The 15,866-nt window shown below is 44.9% G+C and overlaps 1 protein-coding gene across 1 annotated transcript; it reads left to right on the top strand.

Moving 5' to 3' along the window:
* The first annotated feature begins 1,525 nt into the window (after positions 1-1,525).
* Positions 1,526-15,866, top strand: LOC143284740 (uncharacterized). Its single transcript, XM_076591703.1, has 10 exons — positions 1,526-1,662; positions 2,755-2,995; positions 3,749-3,937; positions 5,831-6,007; positions 8,220-8,390; positions 8,904-9,117; positions 9,907-10,152; positions 10,950-11,203; positions 11,971-12,142; positions 14,203-15,866. Exons 2-10 carry the CDS (start codon positions 2,855-2,857, stop codon positions 14,454-14,456), a joined length of 1,818 nt encoding a protein of 605 aa, XP_076447818.1. The 5' UTR covers positions 1,526-1,662; positions 2,755-2,854; the 3' UTR covers positions 14,457-15,866.

The raw sequence follows: 15,866 nt of genomic DNA, 5'->3' as shown, positions 1-15,866 counted from the left end.
TGTGTGTGTGTGTGTGTGTGTGTGTGTGTGTGTGTGTGTCTGCGCTTATGTTTTGATGATTTATTTAGATAATGTTTATTTAAATTTTGTGATCTGGAATGAAATTAATGTTCCAGGTTGAATCAGTATAAAATACCGGCAACGAAAGCACTTTACAAAAGCAAAAAACCAACACCGCCAATAAAAACACCAACCACAACAGCAAAAACAACAACAACAAAAACAATAACACACCAACAACAAGTCTGGACGTTCGTCACAACAACAACAGCAACAGCAGCACCACCAGCACCAACAACAACACAAGCACCACCACCAACACCAACACCACCACCACCACCAACAACAACAACAGCAACAACACCTCTACAACCACCACAACCACCAACACCAACACCACCACCACCACCACCAACAACAACAACAACAACTCCTCTACCACCACCACCACCACCAAAAACAACAACAACAACAACAATAACAACAACAGCTGCAGCAGCTACCAACACCACCACCACCACCAACAACAACACCAAAACAAAAACAACAACACCCTCACCGCCATCAACAACAACAACAACAACACCATCACCAACACCACCACTACCAACACCACCACCACCACCACCACCAACAACAACAACAGCTGCACCACCACCACCACCACCACCACCAACAACAACAACAACAACACAATCACCACCATCACCACCACCAGCGACACCACCACCACCACCACCACCACCAACAACAACAACAACAACAGCTACACCAACACAACAACAGCTGCACCACCACCACCAACAGCAACAACACAATCACCACCACCAGCGACACCACCACCACCACCAACAACAACAAAAACAACAACTACACCAACACAACAAAAGCTGCAGCACCAACAACAACAACGACAACACCAAAACAAAATCAACACCCTCACCACCACCACCACCACCACCACCAACAACAACAACAACAACACCAACGACACTACCATCAACACCAAAAACACCACCACCAACAACAACACCAACGACACTACCACCAACACCAACACCACCACAACAAACAACAACAACAACAACAACACCAACAAGAACACAAACACCCCCACTAACAAAAACACAAACACCACCACCACCACCGATAACACCACCACCATCACCACCAGCAAGAACACAAACACCACCACCACCACCGATAACAACACCACTACCACCACCACCACCACCGATAACAACACCACTACCACCACCACACCAACAACAACAACAACACCCTCACCACGACCATCAACGACAACACCCTCAACACCCCACCACCACCACCAACAACAACAACAACACCACCACCAACAACACCAACACCATGGCCGCAGCCTCCGCAGGCGGAGGAGGTCCTTCCACCACCACCAGACAGCACATCGAGAACTTCCTGACCTGCAGCATCTGCATGGAGCCCTTCCGGAGGCCCAAGATCCTGCCCTGCGTGCACACCTTCTGCCACCACTGCCTCAGGTCCTACCTCGCAACCACCGTGGGCAGCGGGGGCTCGAGGCACGCGTCCTTCAGGAGGAAAGGGGGGTTCCCCTGCCCCACGTGCAGGCAGCACGTGCCCGTGGCGAAACCCTCCAAAGCGTTCGAGACGTGGCCCGACCAGGTGAGTTGGTTGATGTTAGTTTGTTTGTTTGTTTGCTTGTTAATTCATTCATTCATTCATTCATTCATTCATTCATTCATTCGTTCATTCATGATTTCATCCGTTTATCTATATATCTATCTATCTATCTATCGGCTGGATATATATACGCAAAAAAGCAGCTGTGCTTACTCCACTACCCTCGTGAAATAAAAGTTCGTTTCGTTTCGTATCTATCTGTCTACAGGCTGGATGTAAAAAAAAAAGCAACAACAACAACAACAACAACAAAAAAAGCAATGCTTATTCCACTAAGCTCGTGAAATAAACAATCGCTTCGTTTCGTTTCGTATCTATTTATCTTTTGGCTGGGTGTTTAAAAAAATTTAAAAAAACCCAAAAAACACACACACACAAAAACAACAATACTTATTCCACTAAGTTCGTGAAATAAACATTCGTTTCGTATCTATCTATCTATCTATCTATCTATCTATCTATCTATCTATTTATTTGTTCATCTGTTTATTTATTCAATCAATGTTCCATACATACAAAACATTTGCTACGCTGTCGAGGCTTGACCAGTGTGCGGGGCTTACGTGTAGGTCAGTCATCTGCTCTTTTTTCTGTTTTTTGTTTTGTTTTTCTTTCCCCTAAGAACAGATCTGGAGTAGCGCGTATGGATCAGCCCGCACGCTTTGACGTTGCCTTGAAACTGAAACTGAAACTGAGAACCGTCTCTCTCTGTCTCTCTTTCTCCTTGCATGCCTTTCTCGTTTCCTGTCTCTCTTCCTCCATCTGTCCATCTCTCTCTGATGTCTAGTTGGTTTGTAAAGTTCTTTTTGCCAACAGGACAAGCAGAAAATCTGATACAAAGCAATCTGATACAAAGATTAACACAACACAGTTATAGATGAACAGAACAACAATTGGAAAACCTGATACAAATTCCTGTCCTGGCTTGGGTTCAGCAGCACTAAGTTTGCTTGTCGTCAAGAATGTTCCCAACTCTACGGTAAATTCCATATACTTAGGAACGTCTTAACTCTAAGCAAACTTAGCTCTGCAAAGATCGCCTTATGGAACCCGTCCCTGTTGTCTGTCGATCAGTTGAAGGACAACTTCGTTCTCTCAAACATGCTGGAGGCCATCAACCAACAAGAAGAATCCCAACACCCACCCTCCTCCTCCCCCACCACACCCACAGACCATGGCGGTTCCAGCACTACAGCGGAGTCTAGCAGCCTCACGAGCTGCACGTGCAACAGTGCCCCTGAGGTGCTGTGCTGGAGCTGTGCATCCTTCGTCTGTGGTGGCCTGCTCTGTGGCCAAGCATGCTGAGTGTTCCAGGGTAATAGATATATATATCACATGAAGTTTGTGTGCTCACAGTTACCTTCCAACTGCAGAGCTCGACACGTTCAAACCAACCAGTCATTCATTCCTGCACCGAAAGCAAACACAATACTATGTCAGACAGGTACACTTGAGGACCACATAATACAGGTACACCTACCAGGACCAAGTGTGAAGACATTTATGAATTGATGATATATAACATGTGCAAATAGGAAGTAAGTAAAATTGTGTGTACCTGTCAGGTGTAAATGAAGAGTACACAAGAAATCTCCACCCGATAATGTGCTATCAAAATAATTAAAATATCTGCTGCTACTGCAGAGTAGAAGACGAACCAGAACCTACTTCTTATTTTGTAACATTGGTATGAATACACTTTGCTTGGATGAGAATGGTTTTCATATTTTGATGATTCTTTGCATCATCCCTTTTCAGATTATGAGACACGTTTTTCATATAATGCATTTGATCTGATTTTATTTGCTCATGTTGTGACAATTTTTGTTGTTGTGACTTTTTTTAATTCCTTGGTTTGCCTTGTTTCTATTCAATACATGTTTTGTTGTGTTTGGTATTCATTTGTTATTATTATAATCTGTTTATGTATAATTTCATTTGATGACGTTAACAAAAGTAATACTGATAATATTTTTAAAAAATCATAAAAAATAATCAATCAATCAGTCAATTTCATTATCATATAGATAATCAATCAATCCATCAGTCAATCAATCAACCCCGCCAGGTGCAGAAGGTGAGCGAGGCAGGGCCAGAGCAGCGGCAGCAGATGCTGGACTGGCTGCCTCACCTCAACAATGACCTGAGCCGCTTGGAGGGTCGACACGAGATGACCTCCACCTTGCAGCTTTCCCTGCAGGCACGGTGCCAGGCAGCCAACAGCCACATCACGCAGGCCGCCAACAAGGCCATCCAGGTGGTGACGATGATGATGGTGGTGGTGATGACGATGATGACGATGACGATGATGATGATAATGAATGTGTTGATGATGATAATGATGATGATGATGATGCTGATGACGATGACGACGATGATGGTGATGGTGGTGATGATGGTAATGATGGTGATGATGGTGGTGGTGGTGATAGTGATGATGATGATTATGATGATGCTTATGGTGATGGTGGTGGTGGTGATGATGGTAATGATGATGACGACGACGACGATGGTGACGGTGATGATGGATGATGATAATGATGATGATGATGATGATGATGATACGGATACTTATACAGCGCCCATCCTTGGTCAGAGACCAAGCTCTAAGCGCTTTACAAACACGGAGTCATTTGCACACACAACTGGCGGCATGCCTACGTGGGTAGAGCCGACTGACAGCTGCCATTGGGGTCGCTCATCATTCGTTTCCTGTGTCATTCAATCAGGTTTCAGTCACGCTCACACACATACTTACACCGACATGTAACATCGCATGACCGTTTTGTTTCTTGATCCCGCCATTGTAAGCATCTTGGGTTTGTTCTTGTTTCAATAACCCACCGATCGCTGACATGGATCTCAGGTCATGTAGTGTTGAGTTTAAAGACCTGTTGGCATTACACCCTTAAGGTCAAGTTGTTCCGGACGGGTGTCCGATGGTAGTTATTCTTCATGTGGCAGAACAGAAGGTAGTCTTTAATTACAGGATCTTTAACATGTGTGCTTGATCTTCTGCATGCGTATATACACACGGAAAGGGTTCAGGCGCTGACAAGGTCTGCACATGTGTTGACCTGGGAGATCAGAAAAAAATTCACAAACTAAGAAACGTCAACACATCACTCCGCTACTACGCTTCCCTTCACTGGCTCCCCGTTCAAGCACGAATACAATACAAACTCTCAGTCTTTTGTCATAATTTCTTCTCTGATTCTTGTCCTGTCTATCTTTCAGATTTTTTTTCTGTCTATTGACCATCCAACAACTCCGTTCTTCAAATGACGAGAGCACACTAATTATTCCAAAGATTCATACAAAAACTTACGGTGAACGTTCCTTTTCTGTTGTTGCACCCAAACAGTGGAATTCACTACCTTCACACCTCCGTTACACCCTAACACCCACATTCAAAAAAGCGCTCAAAACATATATTTTAAAACTGTACTTTTCTCACTGAAACTTTTCCATCTACATATGCTTGCAGTGATTTTATTGCTGGATGTGTTTTCTGTGTTGGTTTGTGTGCATTCGTGATGATTTTTGTGTGTTTTTCGTGATGCCTGGTTTGAACTCACTGAGTAAACTCGGGTGAGAAGTATATGATAATAATAATAATATTAATAATGATAATAATAATGGATACTTATTTAGCATACTATCCAGAAATTTGCTCTAGGTGCTTTACAAAAACGCTTGGTAACATAACACATTATATCAATGTTACATACACACACCAAAATGTGACTACACACACACACACACACACACACACACACACACACACACACACACACACACACACACTGCATACATACATTTTAACATACATGTGTATCTAACAGCTACCCTCAACACATACGCACACATATGCAGGCACAAACTTACATAAACACACACACACAATACACATTCATATACATGCATGTAGTTATGTACACATACATAATTATGTATACACACATAGTCAAGCACAGCTATCGCAAAGAAAGTGGACCTGCCACAATTGAACTTATTGCTGAGGGAAAAGGTGAGTTTTGAGACGAGATTTAAAAGATGCGAGGGAATCAGAATGACGGAGGTTACCAGGGAGCATGTTCCAGGTCTTTGGCCTATATCCAGCGCTCTAACCATTGAATCTGACCACCAGGTGGTGAGGGCCCAGGAACAGCGCGTGAGGCAGGCGATGGAGGAGGAGGTGGAGGGGCTCCTGAAGCAGCACCGGCAGAGGCAGACGGCCAACTCCCGGGCCCTGCAGGACGTCAAGGCTCTGAAGACCGCCCTGGAACACTGTGTGACTGACACTGACCTGGACCTGCTTCGTCAGGTTGGGAGGAGGAGTTTCTGTCTTTCTTCCTTTCTTTCTTTCCCATTTTTTCAGGTTTCAGTTTTAAGGGGGTATCAAAGCGTACGGACCGATCCATATATATCCAACAACAACAGCAGCAGCAGCAGCAATAACAACAAACTAACGTCCGTTCAACCTGAATATTAGAAAATGGGAGGGAAGGGGGGCTGGGTAGGTGATAAAATAACTTTGTTGTCTCATAATGAGAAACTACAACATAGTTGTGCAGCAATATAAACCAAGTACAATTATTCAATACACACACAGACACGTACACACACACGGACACATACAGACGCACGCTCACGCACGCACGCACACACACACACACACACACACACACACACACCAACATCGGGTGCATGGGTGAGGATGGGAGTCAGGTTTGGAGCTAAGATATCAGTTTGTAGGCTTAAAAATTCTGTCTCTTCATTCATTTTTATTAGACTGAAATAGGTTAGGATTTCTATGTTGTATAATCACAAAATGATTACAGCAGACTCATTGGGCAAAAAAAACAATTTTGGGAGACAGAAAGAGGGCCTTCTAAAGAGAGAAAGAGATACATAGACAGACAGAAGGGGGGGGATGTCAGCAAGAGAGAGAGAGAGAGAGAGAATCTGCTTGCTAATGGAAATACAGAATGTGCACTGATCTTTCAAACCAGAACCATGTATTCAAACACTGAACATGATATCAAGGAAATGTCACAGACAAATGTAAATAATATATCAACATATGTTAGTAAAATGCTGAGATTTCCTAACCCCCCCCACCTCCCCACCACCACCACCACCACCACCACCACCATCCCCTTTTTTAAGTCGCCGTGGCAGAATCAGTTAGGCCCTGGGCATCTCATCCAGTGTTCACCAGTGATCAGAGTTCGAGCCCCTGTGGTGTGTCCTTGGGGAAGACACTTTAACTCCGATTTTCCTCACTCCACCCAGGTGTGAACGGGCACGTGACTTCGGTTGGGGAAGGTTAACTCTTTCCATACGAACGGCGAAAGAGACGACGTTAACAGCGTTTCACCCCAATTACCATCATCAAAATATTGCAAGCGGAAGGCTCTTATACTGAAGACGTAAATGTTGACAAAGAATACCACAATTCTGACGACGGAAGCTAAAGGTTGGGTCATTCAGACACCCACTGGACATCCGAGGGGTCTGTGTAGAGGAGCAGAGAGGACTGGCCGTACTGAGTGAGTTAAAACGGCGGAAAGGGAGAACTGGGGCCTCGCGCGTCTTCCGATGGCGAGCTTTAGACACAGTGGATGCGGATGTACTGCCCCGTTGGTCGTACAGAAGCTATGGGACCTTTCAACTGTTTACTTTAAATCTTATAACTATTTTTGTATGTAGTTGTATTTGTATTTGTATTTCTTTTTATCACAACAGATTTCTCTGTGTGAAATTCGGGCTGCTCTCCCCAGGGAGAGTGCGTCGCTATACTACAGCGCCACCCTTTTTTTCTTCTTTTTTTTTGTTTTGTGTTTTTTCCTGCGTGCAGTTTTATTTGTTTTTCCAATCGAAGTGGATTTTTCTACAGAATTTTGCCAGGAACAACCCTTTTGTTGCCGTGGGTTCTTTTACGTGCGCTAAGTGCATGCTGCACACGGGACCTCGGTTTATCGTCTCATCCGAATGACTAGCGTCCAGACCACAACTCAAGGTCTAGTGGAGAGGGAGAAAATATCGGCGGCTGAGCCGTGATTCGAACCAATGCGCTCAGATTCTCTCGCTTCCTAGGCCATCACTCCACATAGTATTATGTATGAATGACAGTCAATTGTGTCCGACCATGACCATCAGAACAGACAACTGCTGTCCCGACTGTCTGGTTTAGAATTTGATTACAGTGGAGAGTGTCTTGCCTAAGCTACACCCCCACTCTCTCGGCTAAGAGGGTTTTAGGACAGTTGGCGCGTTCGGATGATTCCCGAAGGCCAACTAGCCCCCAAGGCTGCAGCACTAAGAGCCAGTGCAATTTTGCCTCCTAGTTTCAGAGTCATGGTCCTTCACGAAAGACCAAGCTGTAAATGATTTCCCACTGCAATTGAGAAACCGTTTGTATACAGCGCTCACTCTGCTGCTGGCCCGGCTGTAAGCTCATGTCAATCTGTGATGTAAGTTGAGCGTTGTTTTATAACTATGACGCCGATCAACCCCATCACTGCTTTGGCCAGGCGCAGTGTCTGAAGCAGAGATACGTATCGGTGACGGAAGCTGTGAGGACGACTGCGGGGGACAGTGAGGAGGAGGAGGACATGGACATGGGCACCTTCGTGCCGGCGTCCTCCGCTGACCTCAGGTCAGCAGTGCTGGTGGGGACGTATCATCACTACGCCACTGTCCAGGTAAGGCTGTCCAGGCTTCTAGAAGAGTTGATGCAACGCTATGACGTTTTATGTAATGACAGCAAGGAAGATGAAATTAATTCGTTTGTGTTTTCTTGCACCTGCTCTGCATGACTTAAGGATGAAGTATATTCAAGCCCAAATATGTTCATAATTAATCCATGTCGCTTTAGATGTGATTTGCTTATATCCACCGGGAACGATATTATAGTATCTTATCTGGCGTTTTATGTTTAAAAAGATCTGAAATGATTGCGCGTGTGTGTAACGGTCGCGTGCCCTTGCATGAGTTGTTGCTCGAGAATGTGCTTTGTGTGTGTGTGTGTTCGTGCGTATGTGTGTGTGAGTGTGTGTGCGTGTGTGCGTGCGCGTGTGTGTGTTAGTGTGTGTGCGTGTGTGCGTGCGTGCGTGTGTGTGAGTGTGTGTGCGTGTGTGTGTACTCTGATGTGGTGTAGCGTGTATCACGGACAAGTCCGCACCTTATGACACCTCCCTTGAAACTGAACCTTGCAGTCAAACACGAGCCCCATTCCGTCACCCGTCGTGACGTCAGCAGTGACGTCAGACAGCAGTACGTCGTGTTGTCAGCTTGAAGAGGGCCCGGTCCTTCACCTCGAAACCCGAAGTCCTAGCCAGCCCAGCGCTCCCCCACTCTCTGAGCACCTCCTCCATGAGTCCCCACTCCCCCTCCCTGAGTCCTCCCTCCCTGAGGTTACTCAGGAGTCTGGTGAGATGACTCTCTGCCTCTCCCTGTCGTCTCTGTCTCCCCCTGTCTGTCTCTGTCCCTGTGTCTCTCTCTCTGTTTCACCCTGTGTCTATGTCTCTGTGTGTCTCCGTCTTTCTCTCACTGTCAGTCTCACCATGTCTGTCTCTCCCTGTCTATGTATGCCTCTTTGTCTCTGTCTCTCTCTGTCTCTCTGTCTGTCTCTGTCTCTATCTCTTATGTCTGATGTCCCTTTCTCTCTGTGTGACTGTCTGTTTGTCCGTATCTCAGTGTTCTCCCTATGTCTTTATGTATGTGTATCGCGACCAGATCTCGGTCTGCCTCAAGCCAATTCGTGTAATCAAAGCGCTGCTCCCCTTGCAACGTCACCACCAACGGAAAAAAAGAAGAAGAAAAAGAGAGAAAAAAACGAACAACAAAAACAATAACACGTATAGCGCTTGGTACTTCCGTATTTTATTTCGTATTTTATTTCAGTTACTTGCCTCCTTTGAATCTTTCATTTCTATGATACTTTAATGTAAAAATTTATTTATTTATTTTGTTTACCCATTTCATTTCATTTCTATGATAATCTTTTAAGCATTCCTACCTATATGCCTTTAGTAGCGGGTCTCGAGGACTATCCAGCGTGTTGTGTTTGTTTGCAGTCAAGCTTCTGCTCACTTTGTGTGTGTGTGTGTGTGTGTGTGTGTGTGTGTGTGTGTTTAACAAATGTGGTGTAGCGTATATCGGTCCATATGCTTTGACACCCACCTTGAAACTGAAACCGAAACTGCCGATGTTTCCCAGAATCCACAGAAGCTGGCCCTTCCACGGACGACGCCACATCCCCTTCCTGCAGCCTGTCCACTCCTGACCTTCTGTCGGGACACAGGGGCGTGACCTGTCACCACGCCTCCAGCTTCCCTGCCAAGGTCAAGGGCGACAGAGCGGAACCGCTCATCCGTGACATGGTGGTGCTTAGCAACGGCTGGCTGGTTGCCACGGATACCGCCAACCGTTGTGTGAAGCGCTATTTTAAGACTGGACCTCATGGTGAGTGGGGTGACGTGTGTGTGTGTTATGTAACAGGGACCTACACACGCTGGCACACATTCAGGACACATTTAACCCCTTGACCGCTGAATCTTGGTGAAACGATGTCAGTGTGGCAACGCCCTTTAACGGCATTTCCTGCATTTTGTGTACATGTCAATGATGTCATTGATTTTGCAGATCAAAGGGGAAAAAAAGAAAAAAAAAGAATGAAATTTGAATAAAGAATGATGACTGGTACCCTGACCTGTAATCTGAATATTCATCGTGGTGAGACGACAGCCGGTCACCGCTGACGAGCATACTTGTCAGCAGCAGTCAAGGGGTTAAACCAGTTGTGAAAGTCTAGCCAGATAAAGGACAGAGCGAGAAATTGTGTAGCTGTTTTATTGTTGTTGTTTTTTTGTTGTTTTGTTTTTTCTTTAATGCAGTTAATAGTGATCATCAGAAATCAGTGACCCGCTAAACTGTAAAGCCTTTCGAGAAGTATTGATGACTGAATGTTTTATGTCCCTCGGTCAAAAAAAAAAGGGGGGGGGGGAGTGGGGGAGTCGGGGGGGGGGGGAGGGGGGGGACAGGGGGGGGGGCAAGGGGGTGGAGAGGATCCGTCGTGGAAGCAGATCATACAAGAATACCAATCTGTCCTTAGTCTCGTATTGAAATAAAGAATAGAAAATCGATCTACAAGAACTAGAGTTTCTTCATTTTGGATACTGGCAACATACATTTTTTTTACCTCACAACATCACACCCTCATTCCTTTTGATGTTTCCTCCCCCTCCCCCCTCCCCCTCCAGATACAAAGCTCCACTGCAAACGTCTGGTGCTCCCACATCCGCCGTACGGCCTGTGCATCGTGGAGGGACACCTGGTGGCCGTGACGGTGCCCAAAGAACGACAACTGCTGCTGGTGATGGCCATGAATCACCTGGTGCTGTCCAGCACCATAACTCTGCAGGAGCCGGCGTGGGCAGTGGGCAGCCTGGGGGAGGACCGTCTGGCAGTGACCACCTGCCCCCACGGGGAACCAGGCAGTGTCCTCATTCTGCAGGCAAGTCGGGCACTTCGGTGCTGGGACAGAATCCCGTTAAGCGCTGTTGGCGCAATAGCCGAGTGGCTAAAGTGTTGGACTTTCAATCTGAGGGTCCGGGGTTCGAATCTTGGTAACCCCGATACATACATACATACATATATATATATATATATATATATAAAATCTTTTTATTCTTCTTTTTTTCCCGGTCTGCAAGTGCATTTGTGTAAGTATCAAAATGAATTTTTCTACAGAATTTTTAACAAGGATAACCTTGTTGTTGCCGTGAGTAGTTGTTTTTGTACGTGCACTAAGTGCATGCTGCACACGGTACATCAATTTATCATCTCTTCCGAATGACTAGCAACCAGATCAGCACTCAAGGTCTAGTGCTGGGGTGGGCAGGGTGGGAGCGAGGGGGGTAAAAATCCCCATCCGTAGTATGTGGGACTCGAACCCTTGGACATTTGCTTCCTAGACGGGAGCATGACCAATAGGCCACCGCTCCACATTCTTCTTCTTTTTCTTAACAGTAGTAGTAGTAGCAGAGCAGTTGTAGTAGTAGTGGTAGTAATATGTTTATTATCATGTTTTTATCATTATTATCATCGTCATTGTTATTATTACTATTATCATCATTATTATCATCATCACCATTATTATCATTATTATCAGCAGCAGCAGCATCTTCATCATCATCAATCAATCAATCATCATCATCATCATCATCGTCACATCGTCATCGTTGTTATAATGATGATGACACCAGCGGACTGTGTCAGCAGATGAGCGGAGACAGCGTGCAGTGCGTGGTCCGCTACAGCAGCCAGGTGAGCACCCCCTTGTACATGGCCGTCACCACAGACACCCACATCGTCCTCACCAACCCCACCTCCTGCCAGGCCACCTGCATCACGTCCGACACGGGGCACAACGTCTTCCATTTTCACACTTCCGGTAGGTGGTGTATGGGAGAGGTGATGAACAGGCAGAACTTAATGTGCAGAGGCACAATGTCTTCCATCTTCACACTCCAGATAGGTGGTGTGTGGGAGAGTTAGGGACAGGCAAAACTTGACGTGCAGAGGCACAATGTCTTCCATCTTCACACTCCAGATAGGTGGTGTATGGGAGAGTGAGGGACAGGCAAAACTTAACGTGCAGAGGCACAATGTCTTCCATCTTCACACTCCAGATAGGTGGTGTGTGGGAGAGTTAGGGACAGGCAGAACTTAACGTGCAGAGGCACAATGTCTTCCATCTTCACACTCCAGATAGGTGGTGTATGGGAGAGTGAGGGACAGGTAGAACTTGACGTGCAGAGGCACAATGTCTTCCATCTTCACACACCAGATAGGTGGTGTGTGGGAGAGTGAGGGACAGGCAGAACTTAACGTGCAGAGGCACAGTGTCTTCCATCTTCACACACCGTGTAGGTGTGTGGGAGACTGAGGGACAGGCAGCTTAATTAATGTGCCGAGTGGATTTATGACTGGCTTGTGTCTTCAAAGCCAGGGCTTTGTTTTGAGAAAGTAAACACAACTGACCAACTTGGAGGAATCTGGTGAACAGGTCTTCCGTGCGGTGCCCCGAGAAGAAGGAGGAGGAGGAATAGGAGGAGGAGGAGAAGCAACAGAAGCAGCAGCAGGAGGAGGAAGAAAAAGATGTCAGCACAGAGAGCTTCAAGAATACGCGCTATAGCAAGATGTCTTAATAGAGAAAGAAAGGAAGAAAGGAAGGAAGAAGAAGAAGGAGAAGGAGAAGAAGAAGAAACAAACTCACACAAAAAGATCAACACTTGCTCTGTAAAGGAACACAACCCCAGGCCGATGCTGTTGGTTTGTGCTAACCACACAGGTAAATATACATGTATTCATAGAACGTACCGTTTGCTACGTCCTCAGAGTTCTGATGAAGACAGATGTGTACTTTTTTCTGACTATGAACCTTCAAAGATTATTCATCAATGTATTCTTTGCAGTCGATGTGAAATGTGACACAAATCGTCGTGGGTTTCAGCGTGCCACTTAAGTATTCTTCATCGATGCTATGATTATGATTATTATTATCATCATCATCATTATTTTAGGAGCAGTCTTAGGGAAGGAAGAGTCTTACTAACTCACGCGAATATGTCCAAAATCTAATTCTAAACAATTTCATCATGTGTAGGTATTATTTGCAACAGTGCCCTCCTGAAAAAAACGAGGTAAGTGTTTGTTAGAATTGTTGTTGTGGGCTCTAAGATTAATTTCAATCCTCAGCCCTTTTTCTAATCTAGGTTTGATGGTGAAATAGGTGTGCACTTATAGTGAATATAATAGCACACACATGCATACATTAATGTGCGTGTAAGTTCCATGAGACGTTAAACTTCGGTAAACGGATGGGATGAACTAAACAAATAAACTTCAAGTCGTTCGTTCGCGCTTCAGTTTTAACCCATTGCTTGCCTATGCTTGATTGATTGACATCAGATTCCCAACTTTTTGTATGGCTTTTCAATGACACAACTGATTCTGATTATCTAATGTCATATGATCCCAAGAGGTTCAGTTCAGTTACTCAAGGAGGCGTCACTGCGTTCGGACAAATCCAAGTACACGACACCGCTTCTGCTCAGCAGATGCCTGACCATCAGCGTAGCCCATCGCACTTAGTCAGGCCTTGAGGGGAAAATGAAGTAAAATAAAGTGAAATAAACAGAAAAGTAAGTAAATCAATGAATTGATAAATGAAGGAAGAAGCCCAAAATTGATACAGAAAGGTAACTGACATCGTGACCTGTAAGCTCTGTCTTATTCAGTGAGGTGACAGCCCTTAACTGACATCCTGGCCTGTAAGCTCTGTCTTATTTCAGTGAGGTGACAGCACTTCTCTGACGAGATAATTCGTCAGCAGCGGTCCAGGTGGTCATATACTAGACACTAACACCCCCAGTTAGATATGAGTGGTTATGATGTGGTTAAACGTTTTTCCACCCCATTGTACAAATGACCTTAAACGTCGTGTCACAGGCAAGGTGATGGGTGTCACGTGCCACTCCAACGTCATCGCATTGGTGGACCAGAGCCCCGCCCTCTCCTTGCTGACCAATCAGGGCCGCTGTCTACACACCCTCATCCTGCCCAAGGGCAAGGCCGGCTGTTCTCAGCCCAGGGCCGTTGCTGTGGCAACCGACAGCTCTGTGTACGTGTCTGATGACGGTGGCAGAATCCATCTGTTCCGGTTCAGATGGCAGCAGGACCCCGTGACTGAAACTTCTCTGTAGACCCCGTCAGCAGATGCCAGACTTTCCAGGAGTGAAAGAAAGAAAGAACGAATAAGAAAGAAAGGAAGAATGAAAGGATTTCTGGGGGAGGGGGTGGGGGGGGGAAGGGGGACGGCAAGAAATACTTAAGCAGAAGCTAGGCTTCCTTGTTGTAGAAGGAAGGGAAAATGTAGAGATGGATGTAAAGAAAGAAAGAAAGAAGTACAGAAAGAAAGAAGGTACTATGAACTGAAAAAGAATGAAGGAAGTATGAAAAGAAAGCAGGAAGGGGGGATCCGGAAAGTCAAGTCAAGTCAAGTCAAGTCAAGATTTTATTTCATGGTGGCAAATTGAATAAGCAACAATTGTTTTTTTGCATCAAGCCATCAATGAAAATGATAATAAAAAAATAAAAATAATAAAAAAATAAAAATTAAAAAGAAGGAGAAAAAATAGAAGAAAAAATAGGATAGAGAGAGGGGGAGAGAGAGAGGGGGGTGGGGGGGGGGCAGGGAAACAAGCAGACGAAGAGCAACAATAACAACAAAAGAAGGGACAAGAAAGAAAGAAGTAAGGAAAGAAAAAAGAGGGGATTAGGAAAGGAAGAAGGAAAGAAGGAATGAATCAGGAAGGACGGCAAGAAAGACATTTTCAGTTGAAGTCAGACGTTTGGGTGTATAAATGAAAAACAGAAGGAAGGAAGGGAACGAAGGAAGGAATGTAAGAAAGAAGGCTTGGTAAGCAGTGTTTGTTCACTTAGCGTTTATGTCAATATCGTAGATAGATCGATAGATAGATAGTTAGATAGACAGACAGACAGACAGATAGATATATAGATAGATAGACAAGTAAAGTGGGGTCAATTAATTGTTGTGTCATTCATTTAGCTTTCGCGTCATTGTTAGCTGACCTTGTTTCAAAACCCTATGCGGTTTGTTTTTTGTTTTTTTGGTACAGTCATTGTACATTTGGAGAAAAAAATTGTGATTTTGTTTCCTTTGTCCTGCATATTGCTTTCAAATAAATGCGTTATCAGTCTCGAAAGCATTTGTGTGTTCGTAAGGCATTGTTAGTAAACATTTCTGTCTTGGTCGTCGTTTAATATTACTTTTCTGTTTGCATGTCCTGCAATAAAGCCTTATGAATGAAATTAACATTCCGAAAGGCGTATAATTTGTTCGCCATACGGTTAAACATCATCCATTAAACAAATATAATATATATGGAAAAGCAAAATCAGTGTGCGTTTGCGCGCGCTTCTCTGTGTGTGTGTGTGTGTGTGTGTGTGTGTGTGTGCGTGCATTGCAGTGGTGATTGCGTGTGTGTTCCAGAAAAAAAAAATCAACAAAGCATGATTTTGGTGTTTCATGTGTTTTCGCTGCAAACTCTCCAATGGGAATAAAAAAATTAAAAATATAAATAAAGTTTGCG

The sequence above is a fragment of the Babylonia areolata genome, chromosome 1, assembly GCF_041734735.1.
Source record: "Babylonia areolata isolate BAREFJ2019XMU chromosome 1, ASM4173473v1, whole genome shotgun sequence".
Lineage (NCBI taxonomy): Eukaryota > Metazoa > Mollusca > Gastropoda > Neogastropoda > Buccinidae > Babylonia > Babylonia areolata.
This window is presented reverse-complemented; position numbering and strand designations above follow the sequence as displayed.

What these genes read in the sequence shown, in the direction of transcription:
- LOC143284740 (XM_076591703.1), top strand. Translation starts at nt 2,855, where the DNA reads ATGGCGGTTCCAGCACTACAGCGGAGTCTAGCAGCCTCACGAGCTGCA. An exon ending in ATCACTACGCCACTGTCCAG is followed by an intron (nt 8,391 to 8,903) that starts GTAAGGCTGTCC and finishes TGAACCTTGCAG; the next exon opens with TCAAACACGAGCCCCATTCC. An exon ending in CTTCCATTTTCACACTTCCG is followed by an intron (nt 12,143 to 14,202) that starts GTAGGTGGTGTA and finishes GTCGTGTCACAG; the next exon opens with GCAAGGTGATGGGTGTCACG.